The sequence below is a fragment of the Orcinus orca genome, chromosome 2, assembly GCF_937001465.1.
Source record: "Orcinus orca chromosome 2, mOrcOrc1.1, whole genome shotgun sequence".
Lineage (NCBI taxonomy): Eukaryota > Metazoa > Chordata > Mammalia > Artiodactyla > Delphinidae > Orcinus > Orcinus orca.
This window is the reverse complement of record NC_064560.1, coordinates 152,004,661-152,018,956: the sequence shown is the minus strand read 5'-3', so window position 1 is coordinate 152,018,956 and position 14,296 is coordinate 152,004,661. Positions and strand designations below refer to the sequence as shown.

General features: G+C 34.7%; 1 protein-coding gene across 32 annotated transcripts in view; it reads left to right on the top strand.

Moving 5' to 3' along the window:
• The window catches only part of NIN (ninein), a 113,536-nt gene extending 99,594 nt beyond the window's left edge, over positions 1–13,942 (top strand). For 9 of the 32 annotated variants that reach the window (XM_049706276.1, XM_049706271.1, XM_049706279.1 and 6 more), the window contains 4 exons: positions 2,401–2,601; positions 6,239–6,352; positions 8,440–8,642; positions 9,382–12,365. In XM_049706276.1, coding sequence (XP_049562233.1) covers positions 2,401–2,601; positions 6,239–6,352; positions 8,440–8,642; positions 9,382–9,409 — 546 coding nt within the window. In that variant the 3' untranslated portion in view covers positions 9,410–12,365. The other 23 variants (XM_049706290.1, XM_049706294.1, XM_049706286.1 and 20 more) reach the window with 14 other exon arrangements.
• Positions 13,943–14,296: the final 354 nt, after the last annotated feature.

Below are 14,296 nucleotides of genomic sequence, written 5' to 3'. Positions count from 1 at the left end.
TTTAAAAATTGTGCTAAGTATATAGATAGATAGATATAAATGGTTAAAATGACAAATTTTGTTAAGTGGCATTCGGTGGCATTAATTACTTTCACAATGTTCAACAACCATCACCACTACTTCCAAAACTTTTTCATCACCCCAGACAGGAACACTAACCATTCACCAGTAACACTCCATTCCACCTTCCCACCAGACCTGTAAATTGGATTTTTATTTATGTTATGATATCTATAGATTAGGCCAAATTTGAGGATGAACAGTGGTTTTCACACCATTTTTTGTGCCCACCTGACCTGAGGGATAGGTACATGCCTCTCACTCTGGCATTGATTCTCATCGGGTTTGGGGGAGAGGCAGTAAGTAGGCAGGGAGATGTTCCTACATCAGAATCTTTGGGATCAAGAAATTTAGGGAAAGCTTTCTAGGTGATTCAATCTGATGTATGCACCCCCTTGGCGGAAGGGGTTTCTCCTCATCCCTATATGCCAGTTTGAAAGTCACTGATGTAACATAATACATAGCCCTATCCCAGGGTAATTAAAGATCCCAAATCACTAGACAAGAATATGGAAGAATCTGCCTCCCACTCCAGGGTTTTTTCCAACTGTGTGAAGCAGGGTTCTATAAGCAATTCATTTTGATCACTCAAAAACAGGGTTATAGACTGTTAGCAATTCTTAAAGTCTGTTGTGTACCTCTTAGCCAACAGTTCAGACACTTGAACAACAAAAATGTTTTATAGTTTATATTCTGCATCTCCACATGGCAAGGTGTTTAACATCAGGTCCATTCCATAGTGGACTTGAAATCTTCTGAATTATTATATTGGGATGGGTGGAGGTAAAGGTAGCAAGCTCGTAAACCAACCAAATTGCAATAGATGAGGAAGTGGCTGCAGAATTAGAGCTGTGAGACATTTTAATATCTGTAAAATTTATATACAGAGAAATGTAAATGTTGGTTCTAAGTTCCTACTGACTAGAGCACATGTGGTCAGGTATATAATATACCCAATGTGTACTGTTCTTTCTCTTTATAACTCATATTTTCTTCCTCTTTGTATAACTCCTTAATTCTCTTTTGTTTTTGTTTTATCTGTGGCTAACCTGTACCTAGAACTCTGTGGTTGGAACTAGCAGAGAAGGGTGCAGTTCTCTGCCTGAGATAGTGTGTGAAGGTAGAACATTCTTTCAATGAATTTCATGGCATGGAGACATCTCATTAAACTCCTTGTTCATGTAATCATTTCTACCACTATGACAGTTAATAAATACTTAAGGTAAGAGCCAATATTCATTTTCATTTTGCTTTAATTTTGGAATATATCTGTTTACATTTACATCAGGATTTTCCTTAGTATTTGAAGACGTGTGTGAAAAAAATCATCCCACTGATATAAAATCGGGATCATAATTCTCCATATTCTTTATTCTTAAAAATAAAGTGGTGGGTTTTCTAAATCTATAACTAGAAATATTTCAAAATGGGTAACACCCCACCTCAGAAATTTAGATTTAAGGAAATGGATAGTGGCTCTGAAGTTTCATGATAACATTTAATTATAGATGTGTCTTAGAGGGCCTTTTTCCCTTCTCACATGCCTGGGGGTGCTTCTTCTTGAGTTTAGTACTTGGTCATATTTGTTGCATGTCTTCCATTGAGCTCTGTGTCTGCTGAATGTGTTGACAGATGTGAAGTGGCATGCTTCACTAGCCAAATGCAGTGCCTTCTCCTTTCCCTCGCCCCAACTTTGACTGGCTTGCGATACACATACCATTTCCTCATTGTCTTGAATAAATACTTTCATTCCATGTACTTCAATTCCCAGATGTTCTGGGGTATCACCTTATGCCCCGGAATTGCCTGTCTGATAAACTAAGATAGGTTAAAATAATTTGAGATGCAAGATGAGAATCTTGAAAACAAATTGCTAACTTGGAAAAAATGTAGTCATTGAACATTCACTCTTAAGAATCTTTATGAGTGGTAAGTGGCAAAACTCTAAAGCATAATCTCATTCTCCCCTTTGCCTATTCCAACCATTTTTTTTTAAAAAAAAAAGAGGGATAATTAAATGTTCTAGTGTAAGAAGAAAAAAGGAGAATTCAGACATATGTACATCATGTACCTCATGTCTTATAGTCACTTAAGAATGAGGAAGTACAGTTTAAGTCTAAAACTTTTAAGGCCTGCTTATGCATTAAATGTATTATCTCCTAAGCAAAATGATTCTTTATTCTTACTCAGGATCATGTGCTTCCTGCTTTCAAGTTACCAGTGAGTCTGAGAGGCCATTAATGAATTCATAGACTTCATTACTCTCTGCTTGCCACTTTCAAGGGCAACTCTCTGATTGAAGGCACTGCAGCTGACCAGGGCTTTGCCCTTATCCTCTAGATGCAGCACCTGAGGTCCACTGTGATGCTTAGCCCATCCCCTCATGCTTGGGATCTGCAGCTGCTCCAGCAGCAAGCCTGTCCAATGGTTCCCAGGGAGCAATTTCTGCAGCTTCAATATCAGCTGCTACAGCCGGAAAGGATAAACCAGTGCCTGCAGGAGGAACTTGAAAACAGGACTTCTGAAATCAACACACCACAGGTATGAGGATCTTTTTCTAATAGTAAACTCAGATCACCTAATTTAATTTTACTTGCTTATTTGAAAGTTATACCAGTTCACATGTGGGGATGAAGAAACTAAATCTTTTGTCAGGCAGTTACACCTTACCTGAATTACAAATCCACAGAACTGCAGTGCTGTTTTGGTTTTGGTTTTTTGCAGTGCTGCTTTTGAGCTCTCAGCTTCTAAGCTAGGTAATTAAGTGTTCTGGGTCTCCTTTGCACATTTGTAATCGATGATGAAGTCTCAGGATCACTTGAGCATATTGCACAATTGACCTAACATTCTTGTCTAATGCCAAAGATATTACAGAATTCAAGTGCAACTCTAGGATATGTATTACTAACAGAGCATCCTGGGTTTTCTTGTACCAGAGGAGTATAGCCTGCTGAGTTCCATGGAATTCACAAATGGGCACTTTTCTCAACTAATAAAGTAAAATGTGTCATCAGTGACTCTTTTAGTTGACATAGTTCATTTAACTTATTTTTTTAATGATCTAGTTTGAAAAACTCTATCTTTAAGAAAATAAAGATCTTCTTCCCCTTCCCTTTGAATTAGCATTATCCCAGCTCACTACCAGACACAATCTTATATTACCTAGGTTTTCAAATAGTTATTTCTCTTTAGTGCTTCATTCATGATTCTCCTCTTTCAGAAGTCTCTTGACTCTTTGGTCTTGTCCATTTATTCAGAATTAGGAATAAAATTAAAACTACTCCTTAGTTTGTAGAATTCTAAATTAGTTTGTTCTAGTTTGGATGCTCTTCTTCTGTTTTCAAATACCTTGCTTTTCAGTTGACGTTTGACAAGGAATTTCCCACCTCTCTTTCTGTAATCCCCTCACCCTCGCTTTGCAAAGTCACATTAGCACCATAATTATACATTGTAACAACTTGGTTTTCTTCTCCTACTAGTATATATCTGTGCTTTTGCATGATGTACTTCTGTCATCTATTCTTTCTAACAAAGGCTTAAAATCCATGTTTTTGGAAGCTTCCTACACTCAATTTCCAAATACTAAAATTTAATTCCAGAATTAAAATTGTGATGGTGGGTGTTGGACAGATGCTTCAACTCTTCATTAAAAACTGAGTGACCTCAGTTTTTAATGGACATTTAAAACCAAATGATTAGACTAAGATCCTACTCATTGCTCTTTCATATACACTATTTTCAAAACATGCTCTTCCCAACCCACCCACCAGTGTTTAATCCTTTTATTTCAATTATTTGAGGATTAGATAGACAAAATTTGAGACTTTTGTACTTCAAAAAAAAAAAAAAGAAAGAATTTCTCCAGATGGCAGGGTGGACTGCTTATTGCTCTCACTAGAATGCCATGGCAGGCTCTCCTGTTTCTGGTAACTAAGCTGACACTAATTTTAAGAATATAGAAAGCTATTAGAATCTGCACGTTGTCTGTGTGTGTGGAGTGATGTGATTTCTTCTGCCTTGTGTTGCTTTGCTTGCATATGTAGTATTGATGTTTGCTTTTAAAAATTGTTTGCATTATAAATGTGTGAATTTAGACTCCCCCAAAAAACATAATCTTGACATCAGGGTGAAGTGTACCACTTGCCTTCTTTCTCTAGGCCTTGCTACCGGAGCAGCGAGCAGTGCATGCAGATTCCTACAGAAGGATTGGGCACCTGTGAACACTGGGCTGTTATTGCTGGCATTTCTTACCATGGCAGATACTCAAATGCACACATCCACACACACCACACAAACAGAGACATAAGCTGAGAAATGTTTTGGAATCAAGTGCTCTTTTAAGTTTATTATTATTATTGTTGTTGTTAAGCCTTTGCAGTATTATGTTTCCTATTTATGTAGAAATGACAGATTTTGTGAATCAAATTCACAAATTTCAGCTTGTTACACGTAATTATTTATACGATTTAAAGAGTGTGGACTTGAGATTCTTGAAAGGATGTATTCTATATATTTTCTCATTCCATATGTTGTAACTATTTTTAACAAAAGGTACTACTTTTATATGTGAAATTTGAAGAAAATCAGGGTTATTTATACTGTTTTATATAAGATGTATAATACTTTTTTGACAGGAAAAAGGAAATTTTTGATGAAATAAAATAAATTTTAAATATATGACTGCTTTTGTTTTTCCTCTTTCCCCACTCTTTTGCCATGCCCCGTGTTCTTTGAATTAATTATCTGGGGTTTTTTTTGGTTTGCTTAGCTTTTTTTTTTTTTTTTTTCTTTTAAGGCAAGTGGAAATCTGGCATTTTCCATTTATGTTTGAACTTTAAAAAGCCATTATAACTTTTAAAATATAGGATTTTAGATGTTCTTAAGACCTGGTTTCTTGAAATTTTGCATTAGTCTTTTGCCTACTACAATTTTTCTCTTCAAATTAGTCTCATGGCTTAGTTGTTTCGTTTATGCTTGAATAAATGTTATTATTTAATATCCAAACACATGTTGGCTTTCCACTCACATTTGGTCATTCTTTTTGTGCTTTTTAAAGGACACCTTTTTGGGAATATTTTTAAGGACAGGTTATGCCATCAGCCATTAATACCTGAGTCTTGCTTAAACATTTGAAGAACCTTTTAAAATCTGAAATTCTTTTTTTTTTTTGGTACGCAGGCCTCTCACTGCTGTGGCCTCTCCCGTTGCGGAGCACAGGCTCCGGATGCGCAGGCTCAGCAGCCATGGCTCACGGGCCCAGCCGCTCCGCGGCATGTGGGATCTTCCCGGACTGGGGCACGAACCCGTGTCCCCTGCATCAGCAGGCGGACTCACAACCAGTGCGCTACCAGGGAAGCCCTGAAATTCTTTATGTGAACATTTTGGTGGACTGGGAGAAAGGGCCGTCAGTTGCACTCTAAATCTTGTTCCAGGTCACTCTGCGCTCCAAAACCCACACACTCCTTAATCCATCACTGTTGTATGAGGAGAGGAGAAGCCAGGGTCCTTTTTCTGCCCTATTGTTTTGTCTAGGAGTTTTTTTATGGGGAGATTTTCAGTTTTAAATCTGTTCTAATGATAAATCCATCCTCCAATTCTGATATGTGCTTCACATTGACAGGTCAAATTAGGAAACCAATAACCAGAATAACTAGCAGGAAGAGGCTATTAGAAACACTAACACCCTCACAGTAATCAGCCATTTCAAAGGAAAAACAGACACATATTGCAAGCTAATTGGAAATGTTAGGTGATCCTAAATAAACTCAGTTTTTGATTATTTTGTTGTTGAGATGCCCACAGTATTGCAAAGACCCAAATCACAGATGAAAGGTTGAGAACCATCTTTTAATTTACTTTGGATACCTATTTTACTATAATAAGTACACACAGATCTTAAATTATGGGTTTTAAGAATTTTGCTTTATCTCAGGGGAAGATGGTAACACAGGTAAGATTCTTCTTTTGTCTTTGATTCCTTCTCTAATAGGGTTACTTTTCTAACATGTGCAACCCATGCAGTGTTCAGAGCTCCCATTTCATCAGAAATCCACCCTTCCTGTTCAAAGGCAAACATTTGCTGTCCTTTCTCTAGGCATTTTATGGGGAAAATTAACTATTAGTGCTTTTGTGTGGCATGATTTTCAAATGATAATACAAATTTTTTTCTTTCCTTCAGGGAAACCAGGAACACCTGGTAACTGTCATGGAGGAACGAATGATGGAAGTTGAACAAAAATTGAAACTGGTGAAAAGGCTTCTTCAGGAGAAAGTGAATCAGCTCAAAGAACAAGTGAGCCTCCCAGGTCATCTCTACCCACCCACCTCATATTCAACTTTAACTCCAATTTTACATTCCTCTATTGCTATTAACTTGTTAACTTTTGTTGTCTAATAAAAGCAAATTCTATTATAAATGTTTAGAAGAATTTAGGAGTCACTCTTTCCCATACCACTTCAAAAATATGAATTCTGTATTCTATGTTGTTTTTTTCCAAAGTTCTTTTGAGTCATATGTTTGTCTACAATTTAAAAAATGTATATTTGCTAGCAGTGACTCTCATGGACCTAAAGCATTTCTAATGAGGTTCAATTTAAATTGAATTTTTATAGATTTTTTTTCCCCAGAGAGGAAATATTCCTATTTAAATAAAAAGAAATTTTATATTGGTAAAAAATTGGGGGATAATAAGTATAACTTTAGCTTTCCTGTTTGCAACAGCTATGACAGCCTCAAAAACAACCTTATGGCTATAGCCAGACCCCAAAAGGTTGTGTTTTGAATTAGAATCTGGACTCTTGAATTCAGGACCACTAGTTAGCCTGATCCTTTTTTCCTGCTGGTGGCAGGTGTGGCCTCAGTGCTTAGAAATTATTTGTGCATCCACTGAAGAGATATACAAGAAGGACTACTTTCTAGGAAAGTTTTATAACTTCTCTGGAATCTGAGATTGAGACAAACTGTGGCGGGAGTGGGAAGGTGGAAATTGCCCAACCTGGTTTTTCAGATATATAAAATCCAAGAAGAATAATTCCAAGGGAAAGTCTAAATGCAGAGGTAGACAGGAACTTTCCTCAGCCCTATATCTTAATACACAGAATGGAGAGAAGGACCTGTATTTACATTTATTGATTCAATCCTTTAATCCTTTATTCAACACATAGTTACTACATGCCAGGTTCTGTTCTAAGCACTAGAAATACAGCAATGAACAAAACAAAATCCTGCCTATATGGAGTGTAGTTCACTTACTACAGCTACTAGTGTAGTTCACAGTACCAAGCATTCGGCCAGATAGCAGTTTCAAAAATAAAGAAAATGGGAAACATGGGGTGTGGTCATCTACAAACACTGGCATTAACTGTTCATCCTGTCCTGGGAGAAGAAAAAGAAATGAGAGATAGGGAAGAGCAGACAGTAGAGGGTCTTAGTGCTAAGCCACAGAGTTTGAATTTCATTCGGTAGTAGATAAGAGTCATCAAAGTGTTTTTTAATGGCAGGAAAGGAGGAAAGTTTGTATAAAAACAGTTCGATAGAAAGTATGTTAGTATTATGTTAAACTTGCCAGTCACTTAGGTTCTGGGCTTCAGTGTGATAGTCTTTATCATTGCCCTTTGAAATGCTATTATGTAAATTAATTAACCACTCCTTAGTTTTCTTTATTCCCTTAAACCTTTATACTTGTAGATGCCCTGCCTGAAACTGGGTGTAAAATGAGGAGTTAAAGGTATAATGAGGGAAAGGAGATTATAAGATATTAACTAACAGGAGCAATAATAAAATTATCCTAATGCTGCTGACAAGTTTTCCTGCCCTAAACAAGACTGTATATTCTAACTATAAAGATTAGAATATCTCTTCTAGACAAGGTTTTATACAAAGAGGGAGAGTTAAGGAAAAGTAACTGCCAAATCTTCTCTCTTTATTTTAAAATTTGGCTCATGTATTATAACAATCAGTAGGTTGTATGTGGTTATGAATGGGAAACTCAAGCACCTATTGTTAATAACAGTTAAACACAGTTCACACCCTCAGAAATTTAAGTTATAGAAGTATTTTGGTATTTTTAGAGAATGAATAAAGAAATAATACCTAATTTATTAGGTTGAAAAATACTTTCATTTTCGAGCCCTCAAATATCAATTTGTTCTTTTTATTAGTGACTTCTACAAACATATTATGCAGAGAAACAGCTTGGAATAAGTGGATTTGCTCTACTTGTATCCCTGGTGCCAGGTCTGATGTTAAAGCTGTATTGTAAAATGAAAGAATATAATTGATAGAAGCCATTTGCCTTTATAAACAACTGTCCTATGTCAGACCTTAAATTTAAGAGAATTACAGAAATGGAGTCAAGATGTTTCTGGTTCTATTTCTAGCTCTGCAAGAATACTAAAGCAGATGAGATGGTGAAGGATTTGTATGTGGAAAATGCCCAATTGTTGAAAGCTCTGGAAATAACTGAACAGCGACAAAAAACAGCAGAGAAGAAAAATTACCTCCTAGAGGAGAAGATTGCCAGCCTCAGTAATATAGTCAGGAATCTGACACCAGCACCATTGACTTCTACACCTCCCTTAAGGTCATAGCCAAGCCAAAGGATAAACACTCATAGTTGTGCACTTTACTGAAATGGATGGAGCATTTCAGTATGTTCTCTCAACCGTTGTTTATTGTGGGGTTTTCTTGGGTTTTTTTTTTAAACTTTAATGGCTTAAAGTTAAGCCTAACGTAAAACTTCCAGCAACAGAATTAAAATCTCCATTCATTGTAATTAGTTTTTCTAAATAGACTATAATGGAAGTTGCAAACAAATACATATTTCACTGTTTGAATTATTCCCAAGCTTTGAATTTTTAAAAATATTCTAATAGCCATCAAGAAGGTGATACAAAAACAACTCAAGAATCTTAAAACCCCAGTTTTGAATGAATTTTTAAAAATTACTATTATGTATAAGTTTATATGTAAATTGCAGATATTTAAAAGTTGAGAAATTATTAGCTGGCTGTTTTGATCTTTATTTTATAACCAAATGTACATCTTCTCATACATTTACATATGAAAAAGTCATTCCGTTTCTAATAGTTCTGGTTTTTTGAATTAATTGTTAGACTTTCTGTTTGGTAAGAGAAGCTGGTATTAATACCACTGAGGTCAGAAATGCCAGAGTCCATAGAACTCTACCTTCTAACACCTATGACAGTATTACCACTCTTTATGTATTACAGATCTAAAACTCATTTACTCAACTGCACTGTTAACTAATGTTAAAACTTTACCTTCTTTAAACAGTCTTTTTCTTTTTTTTTCCTTCTTAGAAGTTTCATTTGGGAGCTTGTCTTCTAAGAAATGGATAAAGCCACATTCTTAAAGCATTTGAACTATAGGGTAAGCACTGAACAAACTGCTTTGGAGTAAACAGCTACTCCTAGAAGAGAGAGAAGTAAACCATGTGGGTTTTTCTCTCTCTAAAGTCTTGGATTTCATGAACTTATATTTGGGGTTGCCTCAAGAACTCAGGGAACAATACTTTAAGACGTTTTCCTGAAATACTGTAGGGCCTCGTTAAAATTTGAAATGTATAAACCATGTGACCTTATTTATTTGTCATATATTTAGAGCCATAGTGGGATTTTTATTTCTACATTTTTAGTGAATTTAATTTTCTGGAAAAAGGCCTTGATTTTAGAGTTAAAAACCTCTTCTAACATATGGAAGAGTTATTGTTTGCTTGTTTGTTTAATATAGGTCAAATTTTCCATGCTTCCTATTCCTCTGCACCTCAAATCTGATCATAAGAATTTCTTACTGTGATAAGCATTCGCATGCCATCTGAGGTAAATGAGTGCCAAATAGGATTTTTCCATTCAGTCTCAAGACTAGAACATTATAGAACAGTAAACATTTTGAATAACTTTTTTCCCCAGGTAAAATCTCTGCTTCTAGCCTACTTCAGCCAGGAGTTGGTTGGTAAAGAACTTACTATGTGGGACACAAACAGAGCTCATCACAGCCACCTACAGAGCTCATCACAGCCACCTGTTTGTTTTTGTGGAAGAGTAATTAGATCAGAAAAATTCACTTTGATAAATTCCAGGAAAGCCAAGCCCATCAATTTATAAGAGGTATCACAGGAAAATCAAACACTGCCTTATGGGCAGGAAAAAAAGATGAAGCAAACTGCTTAGGAAGCCACGTCAGAAACTCAATATCAACAAAATAATTTGCATTAAGGAACTTTAGAGTTCCTTGGGCCTAACCATATACTATTAGTCCTACCTGCCAACACAGGAGTCCTTGCTACAAGAGCCCTGACAAGGCAAGGTCATTTGTGGGACTGGGAGTTCATGCTTCAGAAGCAGACTTTTTCACTTTTGAACAGCTCTATTATCAGAAATTCCCGATTTTCCCCTGGAAAAGAATTAATTTTAATCCCTCCCTACAATTACACTTCAAAACATTTGATATCTGCTGTCATGCCTCCCCTAATCATTTTCCTCCAGTGCAAACATTACTAGTAAACTCAACTACTTGTATGGCATTGACTTTAACACTTAAAACTGTGGATAGGCCTAGGTTAAGGTCATAAATAAACTAAGCACCTGTGGTATATTTATGTGATATGCTTTAAGTTATTCAAGGTTTTTGCCGTCAGAACTGAACACCAAGCACATTTCTCAAATAGATGGCTTACCATATGATCACACGTGTTGTGTTTTTTATCTTTATTTTTTACATTATGAAAAGTATAGATTAATTTGTTTCTTATAAATCTGTATGTGTATATAAAGTGTTGTACAATGAATGTAAATATGACTTCTGGAAAATTTTAGACTACATTTAGAATCCCTTTATCTAAAATCAAAATGCTGCTCAAATGAAAGTTAATTTAACTAACACCTCGGTGCTTACTTCTTGCTTCACTGCACTCATAAAATTGGAAAAAAGATCAATACAAGAAATATATAGTTACCTTAAATTATATATTTGTGCAGCAGATTATTTTTGTAGACTAGAGTGGGAATTTAACTGGCAATTTATAATATAGCTTACAGCTTTTAAAAGGCCTTTTAAAGAGATTAAATGTAAACTATTAAATGTTTAGATTTTGCTTTCAGACTTTATAATAGAACTCTTTACAGTCACCTTATATATCTTATAGGCATTTAACTCCTCATTTATTAAAAGTACTGGTTGTTAAATTCTCTTGATTTCTTAAGAACAGTTATTTAAATAAGTCTTAGGAGATAGGATCTTCATTTCAAGGAAAGAAAATCAAGTTTGCCTTTGTGATAATGTTACCCTTAGAAAAGGAAAGTGTGGATAATAAAACCTACATTGTTCTATTTTGCTTTCTTCTGCTTTTTAGAAGCCTGAGCTATTAAGTTCAAATTTGTGAAGGAAGAGAAGTAGAAGAGGAGGGGTAGAACCAATCACAGTATTTATTTTTCTAAAACTTAATAAACCCAGATTTTTTTAAAACTATTTTAAATATGAATTCTTCCCAGAAGCTTCAAATGCATTGTTTATATATTTAACCTTAAACATAAGTAGATCACAGTCATAGGCTTTCAAGGTTTATGAGGAGTTCTTACAGGTCTAGTATTTCAATAATGTACCAATACCCAGGGCAGGTATTATGATGAGGAACTTTTGTTTTTTTAAGAATGAATAAGACTTTATGGTGGACTTTAACGTGTGAAAATGATTTTTTTATTTTTGTGATTTCTTTTTTCTGAGTAAAGGAAAAGAGAAATGTGTTGCTATTGTCAGCATCTTAAAGGTAGTCTCACTCAAGGCAAGGCTAAGTGCTTCCTGATAGTATTAAGCAAGTCTTGTTTTGAACGGATTACCTAATGACTCACTAGAATGATATAAATTATACAAGTTATGCCAAAACTAAGTCAAAACCTAATAACCAAAGCATTCGTTATTTAAAACTTATTCACTATATCATGTTTGGACCTATTCAAACATCTCAGCCCTGTAAAACAGTTTTGGTTTGATGACATATGGATAGTGGTTTAATAATAAATCCAAGTTAGCTTTTTGTTTCCCAGCTTTTTTTGAATGATATTCATTAAATCTGTTCTTATTGGAAGACATTATCACAGCATGATTGAAGGGAACATTGGTTTTATAAAGGAAAACCCGAGTTCACCGATAGCCATCACTAAGATTCTTTTCATGTAAAGATTAATGCTTATGTGTTTATATCGACTTTGTATATTTCATCTTAGCCATTCTATCCTATAAAGATTTTACCATGAGCTTAAGATGTAAATAAATAATTTTGCAAATATGGCTCTTTTTTTCTATATACCTTGAACTTTTATAAACAGTTTCAGTATGTTTATCATTGGTCTTTAGAGTGAAAGCATCAAAACATTGCACTAAACATATTTTATAAATGCAAAATCTCTGGAGCATTCACTCCAGACCTACTGAATTAGAGTCTGCATTAAAAAAAAAAAAATCCCCAAATTATTTGTATGTGATTTAGAGCACTGGGACTCCATTTCTGTAACAGAATTGATGACTTTCACACCAGCCAGTTTGAGATCCCTGTACCCTGTGGTGGTTCATAATTTACTTCTAAAATCCTGACAAACTCAGGTGAGGCCCTGCTTGGGAGTTTGGGAGCTTCAGAGGTGGCTTTATTTCACTTTGCCGTATTTATGGGTGACTCAGACTATTTCAGTTGAGCTACTTGTAAATGATGAGATATATGCAACTATTGGTATAAAAGTTAACCTAAAAGCACATTAAGTTAATATGCTGAGTACTGAAATTTAGAATGGAAATACTGGCCAAACTAGACTTATCTCACAAGGCTTGTTTTATTTGCAAACCTTTTATACCAATCTCACACTGCCTTTATGAGGCAATAACTATTATTAACCCCATTTTACAGATGAGAAAACTGAAACTTAGCTAAGTTATGACTTAATCAAGGCCACAGAGCCAGCTAAGTAGGGGACTCAGGACTCTCTGAGCAGGTTTGTTTGTATTAATATGTTGCAACAGGTATCCATTTCTCTTTCCGGCAAACAACATTTAATTGGTGCTATTGAATACTTATCTTGTGCACTGCACTCTAAAGAAAAATATTTAAAATTCTTGGTTTTCTGTTTACAGACTTGGGTAGAGCAGTAAGATTTATGCACAAGAAAAAATTACATTGATACAGAAGACAATCAAGTTTTATTGATGGACTCAGTGCTATAGGCACTAAGATATGGAATATTAGTGCCCTCAGGTATTTTAATACAGGAAATGGGAAAAGTTCTTAACCTAGCATTAAGTATAATTCTGCACTTATTTGAGATTAGTGTAACCTGTTTGTTTTGTAGTCTCTTTTATTCATTTTGCATTGAAAAAGTCTTACTTTTCTAATATATACCTGATATACATTTTCCCATAATAATGGTCAAATTTTGTCCAAAAGATCAGAATTTTGACCTAATGCAAAATATCTATAATCTGTAAAGTTAAATTTAATATAGTTAATATGTTATAAGTCACAAAATTGTTTATTCTTTGTTTGGTTTTGCCTCTTTTGCAATCAGGAAAAATGGCTAATTTTGACAAATGGACATGTTAAAAAAATTAAAACTTCAAAAAAGGAACTATAAACTGAATCAGTGAAATGCTATAAATTAAAGAGTAGGCAACAATGTAAAAACAGAGCTGGAAACCCTTAGGTTAAAATAATATTTAATTCTGAGAAATGATTACATGAGATGTGCTTTACTAGTTAAGGCAAAGTAAACAACTCTGAACAGTCCTTACAGCCCAAATGAGCATTTACCAGTCATTTTTCTTTCCTGTTTGAGTATCTGTCTTTAAGATCTTAAGCAATAAATAAGCATTAGAATATGGATGGTAGATTAGAAAACAGTATTGTATCAATGTTGATTTACTTAAGTCTATAAGTACTGTGTTTATGTAAGATTATATTCTAAGGAAATACACACTGAAGTATTTAGGGATATGTAACCGTAATGTACGCAAATTATTCTCAAATGATTCATAACAAAATTACAGAAAGATATAAACAAATCAATGAAGCAAAATGTTTTAAAAAATAGGTAATTGGTATGCAAGCATTATTTGCATTATTCTTGCAATCTTAAGTTTGAAACTATTTCTAAATAAAACATTTAAAATGTTATAGATAGAAATTTACTAAGTGTGGTACTAGGCACTTAACTTTACCTTCCTTACCCTCAT